The 13,441-nt window shown below is 38.3% G+C and overlaps 3 protein-coding genes across 3 annotated transcripts; 2 read left to right on the plus strand and 1 right to left on the minus strand.

Annotated features, from left to right (window-relative positions):
• The first annotated feature begins 380 nt into the window (after window positions 1-380).
• On the plus strand, window positions 381-2,945 carry LOC114526651. The gene has a single exon (XM_028548233.1). The coding sequence runs from the start codon at window positions 381-383 to the stop codon at window positions 2,943-2,945; it is 2,565 nt and encodes an 854-aa protein (XP_028404034.1).
• A 5,153-nt stretch (window positions 2,946-8,098) lies between these two features.
• Window positions 8,099-10,352, plus strand: LOC114526652 (52 kDa repressor of the inhibitor of the protein kinase-like). Its single transcript, XM_028548234.1, has 2 exons — window positions 8,099-10,081; window positions 10,305-10,352. The coding sequence occupies exons 1-2, from the start codon at window positions 8,099-8,101 to the stop codon at window positions 10,350-10,352; spliced, it is 2,031 nt and encodes a 676-aa protein (XP_028404035.1).
• Window positions 10,353-11,716: 1,364 nt separating this feature from the next.
• LOC114526653 lies at window positions 11,717-12,214 on the minus strand. Its single transcript, XM_028548235.1, has one exon. The coding sequence runs from the start codon at window positions 12,212-12,214 to the stop codon at window positions 11,717-11,719; it is 498 nt and encodes a 165-aa protein (XP_028404036.1).
• Window positions 12,215-13,441: the final 1,227 nt, after the last annotated feature.

Below are 13,441 nucleotides of genomic sequence, written 5' to 3' on the forward strand. Positions count from 1 at the left end.
ATTCCATGATACCTTCATCTGTTCCAGATGAACTACGGGACTTAACTCAAGTTGAGCAAATGTTAATTGCTCGTGCTTTGCCAATCATGAGAGTGTAAATCAAACCTGGTGGTCAATGAGGGTATTCAGGGCATTGTATTAACTTGCCTCAAAATGTCACAGAACTTGCAAAATCTTTGCCAAGATATCCTAAGGATTTGACAGTAATTATTGTCAAAGTTAAAGGAAAGGACAACACATTTAAAGATGTCAGAGTAAGAAAACAAAAAGTCTACAATGCTTTAGTTTGGCTAAAGAATAATAATCTACATTATTCTGAAATATTAATTAATGATCATGCATTGCTTTCATTGCCTGAAAATGGTGTACCACCAGAGCTTATGACTGTTGAGACTAATGATGATATTGTCTCAGATGAGGAATGTTCTCCAGATATGGGTCCCCCAACTGATAATCCTTCTGAGGATATTGTTTACAATGAGTCGAAAGAGATGAGTAGTTTTTTACCTGTTGGTGAACAACAGCAACAGGAAATTGAAGCTGTTAGAAATAAGCTCTGTGAAAATGAGCCAATGTCCTGGCCTACAGTTGAAAATGAACCAATAAACGAGTATCAGGTGTCTCATTTAGCTACAATGGCTTTCCCAACATTATTTCCCGATGGAAAAGGTGATTGTACAAATCAAGAACTTTTGAGAGATGTTTCTTTTCAGGAACGAGTAAAGCACCTTCTAAAGTTTGCTGAAATTATTGATGGTAAATGGGTATACGGTTTTGCAAACCATCCCAGATTTTCATATTGGGTTTTCAATATGATTCAAAGAAAACGAATATTGCAACAAAGTGGAATATTTCTAAAACAAAATCCAGGTGAAGCACATCTCACCATAGACGAACTGCGCGAAATGGCTGCGAGTAACAGTGCTAATGTTTTCATGTCTAAAGTCTCTAGATATGTTGGAAATATTGTGGGTACAAATGCTTACTGGAACAAAGTTCGAGATGAACTTAAAGCCATAATTACAAATGTTGGAGCACCAACATTATTTTTTACTTTTTCCTCTGCAGATATGCATTGGCCTGAGTTGCATGCATTATTTAATGCTAATGGGGACTGTGAAAATTCCAATATTCCTAGTGAATTAAGGCGACAAAATGTCATTAACAATCCTCATCTTGTGGATTGGTTTTTCACACAGAGATTAGAAAGCTTTGTTAAACACTGGCTTTATGAGACACTTGGTGCAAAGTGGCACTGGTTCAGATACGAGTATCAAGGTAGAGGTAGTATTCATTGTCATGGTACTGCTAAATTGAATAATGACCCAGGTTTGTGTCAATTAACGCAGACTGCTTTGAAAGGTTTTTTAGCAGAAAAATTTACAGATGAAAATGATTGCCTTGACACAACAGAACTAGACCGGGATATTGAAGCTGGTCAGAAAGCTGCTGAGACAGTATGTCAGTATGTTGATTGGTTGTTATCAACTGTTAATCCAAATCCACCAGATGAGCACATGTGGATAAGACCTGAGGCTCATCCATGTCAACGACCTCATAAAGACATCCCTGAACATGAAAAACAGTCAGATTATGTAGATCTTTTAAACATGGTTCAAAGACACACTCGTTGTAGTACAAGTTATTGTCTTAGAAAAAAGTCAAATGAAACAGATTTGAAATGTCGATTTCATTTTCCCTATGAGCATTGTGCAAGGACAAAGCTAGAATTTGAAAAAATTCACACTAAAGATAATGATAATCATTATAGAGTTAAAGTCGTTACTCAACGAAATGATGCCAGGTTAAATAATCATCAACAACTTCAACTCCAAGGATGGAGAGCCAATTGCGATATTCAAGTTGTCATTGATCACTATGCTTGTGTTGAGTATCTGACAAAATATGCTGCGAAGGGTGAACCAAGATCGCCCTTATTAAACCAAGCATTCAATTCTGTTGTTCAAAATGTAGATATTAATAGCGAGGCTCGTCGAGCTATTAAAAAAATAGTTATGAAATCTCTCGGTGAAATGGATTATGCAGCGCAAGAGACAATGCATCATTTATTGTCATTAAAACTTCATAGCTCATCATTTAGTGTCATTCCAATAAGTTTAAATGGTTCACGTAAAGTGCGTGAAAATGTTGAAGAAGGTGAATCATGCACTAATCATTCACTTCTTGACGTATATGCTAATCGTCATGAATATGATAGTTCACAAGATGTAATGAACATGAACTTCGTCCAATTTGCTACGACGTACAAAGTTGTAAACAATCAACTGGCAAAATTGCCAGAGAATGTTATACCACGAATATTTCCTACATATTCTCCAAATCCAAAAGGGCAAAATTTTGGTCTTTATTGCAAATACCAACTTTTGAGGTATAAACCTTGGAGAAGATCTCAGAATAACGCATGGGGAGATCAAGAGGACCCTACTGACGACGCTTTTATCAACGCTTGGCAAGAATTCTTGCAAACACCATATGGACAACACAATGCCCCTGATTGGTTTGACAAGTTACAAGCTGTTATTCAATGTCAAGAATCAGAAGCTGAATCTTTTGAACAACCAGAAACAACTCGAGAGGAGTGGATGATCATATCGGATATTCATGCACCGTTTGACACAATGCAGGAAACGCCAGAGTCAGTGTATGACTGGCACGTTGACAGAGGTAATTACCCTGAACAAAAAATCCATGAAATGCCTTCATGGTTAAAAACAAACAAAGAAGAATTTACTATGCATGAGCAATATGATGATGTTGATATTGACACTTTTAGTGAAATGCAAAAACTTGCTTACAACATTGTCAAATCTCATTTTAATGATTCATCATCAGATAAAGAGTCATTGTGTTTGGTTATAAATGGCGTAGCAGGAACAAATGTTTGGCACATCAAATGTTTGACAAAGTTGTTAAACTCACAGTAAATCAACGAGTACAAGGTATGACATCTGAACAAATAATTTTCAGAGAGTTATTGTTAAGACTTCGCAAAGGCGAGTCAACAATTGATGATTGGAAATTGCTCCTGACCCGTCAACCATCCAATATCAAAAATATTGAAGAATTTGAAGATGCTACTAGACTTTTTTGTAGCAATGAACAAGTTGCCAATTACAATCATGAGCAACTAACAAAGCTTGAATATCCAATTGCACGTATTAACGCTCGCCATTCATCAGAAATGCCAAAAAAAGATTCCCTCTGATGACATGTCAGGATTAGAACCAGTTGTGTTTCTTGCAAAAGGTGCTAGAGTCATGCTAACCATGAATTTGTGGTCAAATATAGGGCTTTGTAATGGAGCCACAGGGACAGTTGTTGATATTATTTTTCAGAACAACCATCAACCACCTGACTTGCCCATTGCGGTAATTATTGAGTTTGAGAACTATAGAGGTCCTGCTTTTAATGTGGACAAACCATCTTCCGTTCCAATATGTCCAATCACAGTCTCTTCACAGTCGGAAACTGGTTTTCATGAACGGCAACAGCTGCCTTTAAGACTGGCGTGGGCTCTGACAATACACAAGAGCCAAGGACTAACTCTTTCAAAAGCTTGGATAGATATTGGAAAATCAGAAAGAACTGCTGGAGTTTCATACGTTGCAATAAGCAGAGTGAAGTCGCTTTTATCTTGCGTCATTGAGCCCATTACATATGAACGATCGACAAGCTTGAAATCATCGGCTAATTTACAATACAGGCTTGAGGAAGAAGAGCGCCTAGATCGTTTAGCAGAAAATACGAACAGCAGTGCATTATAATAAACAAGCCATCGAGTTTGCGATAAGACGTGGGATTCTGTTATAGGTCCTAAAATATCCCTTTTTTAATCTGTTTAATTTTTTGTCTATATTTGATTAATTTCATATTTATTATAATTTTTATCACTGTATGTATGAGAATATCATTATCAACACGTGCATTAAATGGTAAGTTCTTTATTTTATTTCAGTTTGCTTACTCCCCTCTGGCAGTACAGTTTTTGAGTTAATGAAATGAAAGTGTTTCTAAAAACGTCTTTTTTGTAGTGTCCTTTTTCTGCAGAAGAATAGTAAATACGAAAGGCACCACCTGTATTAGCAATCACAGTGGCATTACTGAACACTTATAAACTTGTTCAAACAATTCAAATACGATAAAGAATGAAACAATATGGATGTGCAATACAACTGTGATGCGGGGTTTCGAAAATTATTCCTTGCTAAAACAATCCGAGAGAAACGACGTAAACGACATTGTTAATGAAAAAATGGACATGTTGTTCTTACGGCGTCGGCAACCAACAGAACCAAGTTCATTCACCATCAACATAGTTCCAAATAACGTCATAATATTTGTTATTGACAGTGTTCTACCACAAAAACATTCCCAAAAGCAAGATGAAACCTCTTTGCCAAAAACGCATAACGTCTTTTAAATTTTAATTGAAGGAAGTTTCGGTATATGCAATACGCATAATCGCCATGCCAATTCTATAACGAACGTTTAACAATCTATAAAATGTATATGTACATAGTCTGCTAATACAAATGGCCCATCCTAACTGTGCATTTACAGTTTGAATTTCACACAAATTACATACATACAGTGTTATTTTTATTAGATAAACTCTGCTGTAAATAGAAGCTGTATCTTGTGCTGTCATGTGCTGTGATGCAATCATGTCATATTAAAAATATGTAATGTAACATAGCAATATCATTAAAGTGTCAATGAGCATAGGGTAGTAACAGTAACACAACCAGCTTTATTTAATCCTTAAATGACAATATTAAACCCATATTAAACTTTTTTTTTCTACAGTAAACTTTTTTCTACTGCTACAGTAAACAAAATATCAAAATCTTTGACAACATCTAACCAAAAAGTTTGATAGTTCCATTAAAATTGACATAAGATATAGTTAAACAGAAGCCTCTTTTGCTTCACAGTCAATATCTGTTATCTTGTTATCAACATTATCATGAACTATATGAAAGACTTTTCCACTTTCCAAAATGACAACCACTAACTCTTCATCTGATATTGAAGTTAGATCCACCTCTGATCCAAGAAGAGTAGCCAATTTCTGAACAGCCTGGTTAAACATGGCCAATCTCAACTTTTCTGCCTTGACTTTCACATTTTGAACTACAACACGCAAGTACCATTGTGCACCACAATTTACAAGCCTTTGCATTAAGTTGCAGCTTTCACAATTGCCAATAGTTTTGGACTTTGCCTTTACCTTTCTACTACATGATATACAAGAAAGATTCTTTGAGATAGTTTGTATACCCACTATCTCTCCTGAAATCATAGACTTGCTTAAGTTGGCAACATGATGGTCAACAGCAACCAGCTCACCCGAAAATGGGGTTCTCTCCTCAAAATTACATTTCTCAGACTTTGGTGTATTCAAGTATCGCTCTACTTTGGAAACCTTCAGACGCACATCTTGAAGTTTGTAAGTTTTATTTCTTTCCAGTTTATCAACATAATCCTCCCATAGTACAAGTTTAATGAAACCTGCAGTGTCTGTGATGTATATGTCCTGCTTTCGCAATTAAATGCCATTTTGGGTTGTTATTTTTTTCACAGGTAATACTTCAGCTACAAATGCTTTCAAGGACACCAACTGCTCTCCTGCAACATTAGACAGATCAGCAATACTGCAGCCAACAGATTGGGACTGAAATTCATTTGAGTAGACTAAATCATCTGTTGGAAATATTGGTGTTACAGAGCAGTGCTTTAATATAACTATATCTTCTTGACCATAACCCGTAGAGGTGCGGAAATGCTATAGACGGACGGGACTCTTACTCTTTTCAACCTTCTTAATTTCTTCGTGCCTCTCTGGTGAGAAGCACACTGCTCTCCTCACTGTGTCCTTGCCTTGCAGTGTACAATTAAAATATCTCTTTTTAGTTCTTGGCGATTCTTTTACAATGCTCACTCCGTGAACAAAGCAGTTAAGGGGATCTGAAAATTAAAAAATATTATAGAAGTCAATTCGCATTTTTTTATTTATAGTTCGACTCGAGTTTTTTGTTCGTCAACGTGACGCCAGTAAAGGCCAGTAAAAAATGCCACTTTGCAAACGAGATTTCTTGACCTTAACCCTACTACCATCAAGCTTTAATAACGTTACATATATACCTTCCGTTCCTTCTTTTGTTTTACCAGCCATACTTTTTAGTACAAATCTGTAAAACACACAGTAAACAAAATTGTCGATAATTTTGCCCTAATAATCACATAAATTACACTGAAAACAATATTATTGGTATTTAATATTCTTTCGCTGTTCAATTGTGGTATAAACTTACACTTATTTACTATACTATACACAAAATAAAACACACCTTTTTGACTTGCAGTTCGGCGCATAACCACGTTTTTGGACGCTTGCATATTCATAGAGATTATAAATAGTGTCTATTGCCATTCCGTGATTTGTCAATGTGGTCACATGTCAGCTACTGAACTATATTATATAACCTGGAGTACTTAAAACCACAGAATATCACAAAAAGGCAGCACTCACTTGCGATAGTAACTCCTAGTTTTAACTATATAATAATTGATGTACATGTAATCCTACAAATCTCAATTTTATAAAACAACCTAATTTAATTGGAAAATGGTAGGCCTTATAAACCCTCACATAATAATGTAAATGATAGTGTTTACATGAGCCCAACATATGTATGCTTACAACTTCAACTAGACCTTATTAAAAGGGTTAGTCCTCTTGGCCAAAGATGCTTGGGTTAGCTCTGTAACAAAAAATGGATACAGAACTTGAAACATTAATTTCTTTGATATCCTTACATGATGAAGTTATTATAAACTTGATAATATTCATTTACTGTAGAGAAAGGACATTCAAAGTTGTGATTTATTGATGTTTCTTCTTACTATCGCATAGCCATTATATAATAATATACTGGTACATTAAAGACTATCACCTGTATTCAAAAAGCTCACTCACACTCACACTCATTGAGTGTGACATATAAATTTTGTTAATGGTGATCAATGAGAAAGTTTTTTCTAAATAGATGGAAAGATATAAGGTAAATCACTGAAAATCAAACCCCTATTCGGCTGGAAATACCGCCATTGAAATGTTATGGGAAGATTAAGATCTTCCACTCAATGAGTTTGAGTGTGAGTGAGCTTTTAGAATACAGGCGTATAACTAATTGTGCCATACTGTACATGCTTGAAATCTATGTCCTTAATAATTCCCCAACTTGTCTTAATATAGTACCTCACCAAATGGAATTTGCCTCTACAATGCTACCTCACTCGCGTTGACAGGGTCAGAGGACTTAGCATCAATTTTGAGATGCTTAACTAGTATTGAACTGTACAAAAATGCCCAGTTCTACTCTAGTCATCCTGTCATTAAATTGCAACATGATAATGGAGCATTTACTTCACTTAAAAATGCATTTGCCATGTGTTTATCTAACTCTGCCCTTTCAATGTTGAAAACTGTGGTGATGTAGCAGCAGTTATTGAAGAAGCCAAGTGTAATTCAAATAACCACTCATTTTCATCAATGGTGTGCATGTTTGCATTGGCAACAGTTACAGGATGTACAATTCAGTCATACTTTCTAATTTCCAACGAGGCTGCCCCAAAGGAGCAATGGGATTCATTGGCTAAAATGTACAACTGCTCAATAAATCCGAGATCTGGTGATGTTGGTGAAAATATTCATATTTTCCGTTGTGCTACCATGCCACATCAGTATATCATCGATCGCAAGATACCAGATTCAAAGAATTATTATGTTGCTCTTTGCCTGCCTGTGAAATCAGTTGCGCCTGGTGAACAGTATTTTGTGCCAAGTCTTCCACGACTTTGCATATCAAATGTTGTTCCAGTCTCATAGACTCTAGTCCCTAATTTAGTTTCACGTCATTCACTTTTTCCTTCAACTTGTGCACAACCTGACAAATTCACCGAAGCTGAAATTCCTGAACCCATCTTGACTGGTAGAAAACGAAAGCAGGTTACGTTAGATGTACTCTTTCCCAAGAGAAAGATTGAGGAGAAACAGCAATCAACTGTCGATGACATGTTTTTCCTCGAGTCAGATGACGAAGCCTTGAAGAAAGATGACAGAAGCTTGAAAAAAGTTGACGAAGCCTTGAGGAAAGGTGACAGAGGCTTGAAGAAAGATGACGAAGACTTGAAGAAAGATGACGGATCCTCGAAGAAATTCGCACGGCTAAAGGAGCCATTAAAAGACAGCAATCCTTCAACTTGCCATACCACTGTTAAATCCAACAGCAACTCTCACCCTTTTGACATCAGTAACTTTGTTTGCTGTGTAGCGGTGCTCTCTGATGCTGAGAAGTATGACGTTCTTTGCAAGGTTTGGAGACCTAAAATAGATTATACCTTTCCAGTTAATACAAACTCTAGAAGACGCTTTCGTCATGAGTGGTTAACCTCTTTCCCTTGGTTACGTTATTCTGCTGCTGTAGATGGTGGTTTTTGTTTCAATTGCGTTCTGTTTGGTGGCGAAAGCACCCACAATTCCACGAAATTGCAGCGATTATTTAAATTCCCTCTTCATGCAAGGACGGCAAGTGTAGAAAAATTAGAAGATCACAACGAGAAGTCTCCTATTCATAAAACAGCGACCGTCCGAGCAATGCATTTCAAACAAGTGATGGAGAACCAAAGAATTGCTGTTGATGCTCAAATCAATACTGCAAGGCAGGAATTAATTGAGAAGAACAGGATGTGCCTTAGTCCGATTGTTGGAGCGATTTTGACATGTGCTCGGCAGAATATTCCACTTCGTGGTCATCGTGATGATGCACACCATTATCTTGGGAACGACACATCAAATCCTGGTAATTTCATTGAAATTCTTAAGTATGGTGCTTCGTTGGGAAATCTTACAGACGTTGTCTTTGAAAGCTGTCCCTCCAATCAAACATATCGATCCAAAAGTATACAAAATGAGATCATTGAAATCTGTGGCGAAATGGTGACCGACAAACTTGTTGGTGATGTGAAAAGAGCAAGGTTTTTTTCAGTTTTAGCAGATGAAGCAACAGATTGCTCAAACAGTGAACAGATGGCTATGGTTTTGAGATTTGTTGACAGTTGTTCAATGAAAATTCAAAAAGAGTTTTTAGGATTCATTCAGTGTAATGATGGATTGTCTGGCGAAGCATTATCTGTAAACATTTCGCAATTTATTGGCAGCCTTGGCTTACGCATGGAAGAATGTCGCGATCAAGGATATGATGGAGTGGGAAATATGGCTGGCAAGTTCTCCGGAGTTGCTGCTCGAATCCAGCGAAACTTCGACAAAGCTATTTACGTTCACTGTGGATCTCACATCTTAAATCTCTGCGTTGCATCTTCCTGCAGTTTACCTGTAATTCGTGACATGATGGATAACATGAAAGCTGTTTCTGATTTCTTCAATAATTCTCCAAAACTAACTCTGGTGTTGCAAGAAAGCCTAAAAATGTTACTGCCCCTTGAAAGCCATCAGAAACTGATAAACGTGTGCCGAACTAGATGGGTGGCAGGAATTGATGGTCTACAAATTTTCATCCAGTGTTATACGGCTATCATTGATGCCCTGGATCGTTACACAGCAAGTGGTATGAAGAGTGCCGTTGAAAAGTTTAAATTTATTGTGGCTCTTGTTGTTGTGGAACGGTGCCTTAAATGTACGAAGCCCCTGACTCTTCAACTTCAGAGTGCATCACTCCACGCTGGAAAAGCTTGTGATAAAGTCTCCCTTTTGTTCCTAACCCTCAACGAACTTCGATCGGAAATGGGTAAAACACATTTGAATCTCTATGAAGTGGCAGTGAATTTGGCAGAAGAGGCAAATATAGCACCATCAAAACCCAGAACGACCGGACGTCAAGTTCACTGTGAAAATGTTCCTGCCGAGTCAACTTCAGATTATTTTAAGAGGGTCATTACCATACCTTTTCTTGACGAGCTAATAGGACAGATGGAGTCGCGATTTTGTGAAGGAAACCTTGACGCTCTCGATGCATTAAATGTCATGCCTGATATAGTGGTATCTCAGTCGGACTGGACACAACATTTTTCTCGCTTCCTACAAAAATACAAAGATCTACCTGATCCAGATTTTCTAGAGTGTGAAATGAAAATATGGAAAATACATTGCACGACTTCCACGACAGCAATGCCAACATCTCTGGAGGAGCTCCTTCCACAAGTTGATCCACTTGCCTTTCCAAACATTCTTGCAGCTTTAAAGATTTTTGGTACCATCCCAGTCACAACATGTTCCTGTGAAAGATCCATTTCTACTTTGCGGCGATTGAAAACGTACCTGAGAAGCACTATGGGTCAAAGAAGATTAAAATCGTTGGCTTTTCTTCATGTCCATCGCAAAATAAATCTCGACATTGAAAAAATCATTGATCGGTTTGCTCTAATCCAATGAAAGCTGAGTCAATTGAACTGATTCTAAAGAACATACCAATAAATGGAAAAACTCTAATAAATTTTTTATTGTATTAATTTAACTGAACATTTTTCTCCGCTCCACTCTGCCATCGTGCTGCTGTTTCAAGATGATTATTAACGGAACATTTTTCTCCACTCCACTATCGTGCTGCTGTCTCTAGATGATTATTAACTGAACATTGCTTAAAATTATTAAACACATGGCAATAGCAACATCATATAAGGCATTTTTGGGTGAAGTGAGCTTTAATGTCTTGCTGTTTTTTAATGGTGCTGTTAATTTAGTGGGCAGATGATTTACTATGTACTGATATGCTGCAACCAACATTTCAATATTGCTAGCCTATCGTCGTGCTGTAGTCTCAAGATGATTATTAACTGAGTGATTCCTCCTGCCTACGATATGTCGTGGTTGGACATAGTCTATTTACTGAACAATTCCTCTGGTGTGATACTTGGTTCTGTTCCAAGATGATTATTAACTGAATGATTCCTCCTGCCTGTCGCTGTTGGAAACAGATTATTTTCTGAACATTTACTGCCGTGTACAATTGGTGCTGTTCAAGATGATTATTGACTGAACAGTTTCTCCAGTCTTCACTTATGTTGCTGTTTAAATATGGTTGCCAAATGGACATTTTTCTTTTTGGCTACCGTGGTGATTGTTTGGGCAAATCGTGAAGTTGTGGCAATGTTTCCTATTTTCGGAGGAACCATTCAGGTATTGTGTTTCCTTTCTGATGCAAAAATTCTATGTTTTTTGATTTTGGTAAGTATAAATGAAGACAAGTTAACACAATATGTAGTGCTGTGTGATTATATTTTCTGCTGTTACAATGCGACGTTAGTAATTTTTCATTTCCTCAAAATTAGAAAACAAATTTTTGGAATATTTAGGTAATCCAACGTAATTAACAAAATTTAATTTGCACTATTGTGTTAACAAGACGCCATTACCAAAAACAACAACTTTAATGTGTCACGTGGTACCTGAGTACAGGTACCCTAAGAACATATTGTAACATCTTCCCCTTTAACAGTTATGTCGCTCGGAAGAAATCCAAGCAAGATTTCAAGTACAACAAAATTTAAATGTCTTTTAAATTTCAAGTAGCATCACTGCTAGAGTTCTAAACATAATATGGACGATCTTCATTGTTATCAGTTTCATTATTTATAGAGTTCATATATATATTATTTACAGATTTCTTGTAGGCGTTCAATTGCAATCATAGTCCTTAAGGTAACTGGGTGGCCTTCTTTGACGTTGTGGTCTGTTGCCTGCCAAGGTTTGTGGTGCAGGAACAGTTGTTGGCCCTATGGGTGCTGTCTCTTCCTGGGTTCGGCCTATGGGTGCTGTCTCTTCCTGGGTTCCATCATCATCCAATGCTAGGTCGTCCAGAGGTTCATCATCCTCGCTGCTGCTGAACGGCTCATTAGATCTTCTTAAGTGTACTCTATTCCGTCGATATGTTCCGCCCGCTTTCGTTTTGACATAGTAAGATCGGTCATCATGTTTGGATGTGACAACTGCTTTTCGCCATTTGTTTTCGCCAAGACGAGTGGGCTTCATACGCACCACGTCTCCTATTTTGAGCTTGCTGAGGTCTTTTGCTGATCGATTATAGTACATCGCTTGTGTGCTTTGTTTCTTCCTCAGCTTATTCTGTTGCGTTTGCAGTGACGGGTCAGAGGGTTGCAGTAGGCTGGTCGTCATCGGTAGTAGCGTTCTAGTGCGTCTGTTCATGAACCGTTGTATCGGGCTAAGGTTTATGCCTTGGGATGGAGTGTTGCGGTAACTCAACAAGGTCATTTGGAAGTCAGACCCGGCTAGGGTAGCCTTTAGAATGAGACGTTTCCGCTGTTTTGACAGCTGATTCCGCCATGCCATTTGACTGGTGGTGCTCGGGGCTCGAGGTGAGGTGTTCGAAGTTCCACTTCGTGGAGAATGTGGCGAATTCAGCAGAGATGAATTGAGGCCCGTTATCAGATACTAGAATCTCAGGACAACCATAGCGGGCAAAATGAGCCTTTAATTTCTGTATGACCGGGAATGAGCCTTTAATTTCTGTATGGAACTGGGAAGCTGGTCAACTTCCCAGAAGTTGCTAAAGTAGTCGACCGTAATTAAGTACGCTTTCTTTTCGCATTCAAAAAGATCCACAGCGATCTTTTGCCACGGTCTGGAGGGCAGTTCATGAAGCACAAGTGTCTCTTTTTGATGGCTTGTGCCGAAGGTAGCACACGTTTCACACTGTGCCACAAGGTTTCGTATTTCCGCGGACATGCCTGGCCAAAAAAGGCATTCCCGGGCTCTTCGTAGGCATGCTTCAGCCCCCATATGTGATGAATGGAGCTGAATGGACTGATGAATGGATTTTCATTTCGTTGCGAAGCTTGGTGGGCAAGATGACCCGCTCACCTTTGAATATCAGTCCATCCTGTATGGAAAGTTCATCGCGCATGCTAAAATATGGGCAGACTTCTGGGGCTAGTGCTTGTTTGTTGTCGGGCCAACCTCGAAGAATGGTGGCTTTGAGCAGTTGTAACGCCTTGTCTACTTGGGTGGCATCCTGAATCTTTGTCAGTCGTTCATCTGAAATAGGAAGAAACTGCGACATGTTGATGCTTTCGAATTCGACTGTGCTCGGATCTGCAGAAACTGGGAGGTATGATCGTGATAGTAAGTCCGCAATATACATTGTTGGGCCAGGTTGGTACACAAGTTCAATGTCGTATGCTTGTAGGCGCATTCGCATGCCTTGTAAGCGTCGAGGAATGTCGCCCAGCGGTTTCTTAAGTATCATTTCAAGGGGCTTATGGTCGCTAATAACGTGGACAGGTCGGCCGTAAGTGTGGTGATGAAACTTTTCTAGAGAAAAGACGACGGCAAGGAGCTCCTTCTCTATCTGTGCATATCTTTGTTCCGTCTTGGTGAGGGCAC

Source organism: Dendronephthya gigantea, unplaced genomic scaffold (assembly GCF_004324835.1).
Source record: "Dendronephthya gigantea isolate DGI-Jeju-01 unplaced genomic scaffold, DenGig_1.0 000040F, whole genome shotgun sequence".
Lineage (NCBI taxonomy): Eukaryota > Metazoa > Cnidaria > Anthozoa > Malacalcyonacea > Nephtheidae > Dendronephthya > Dendronephthya gigantea.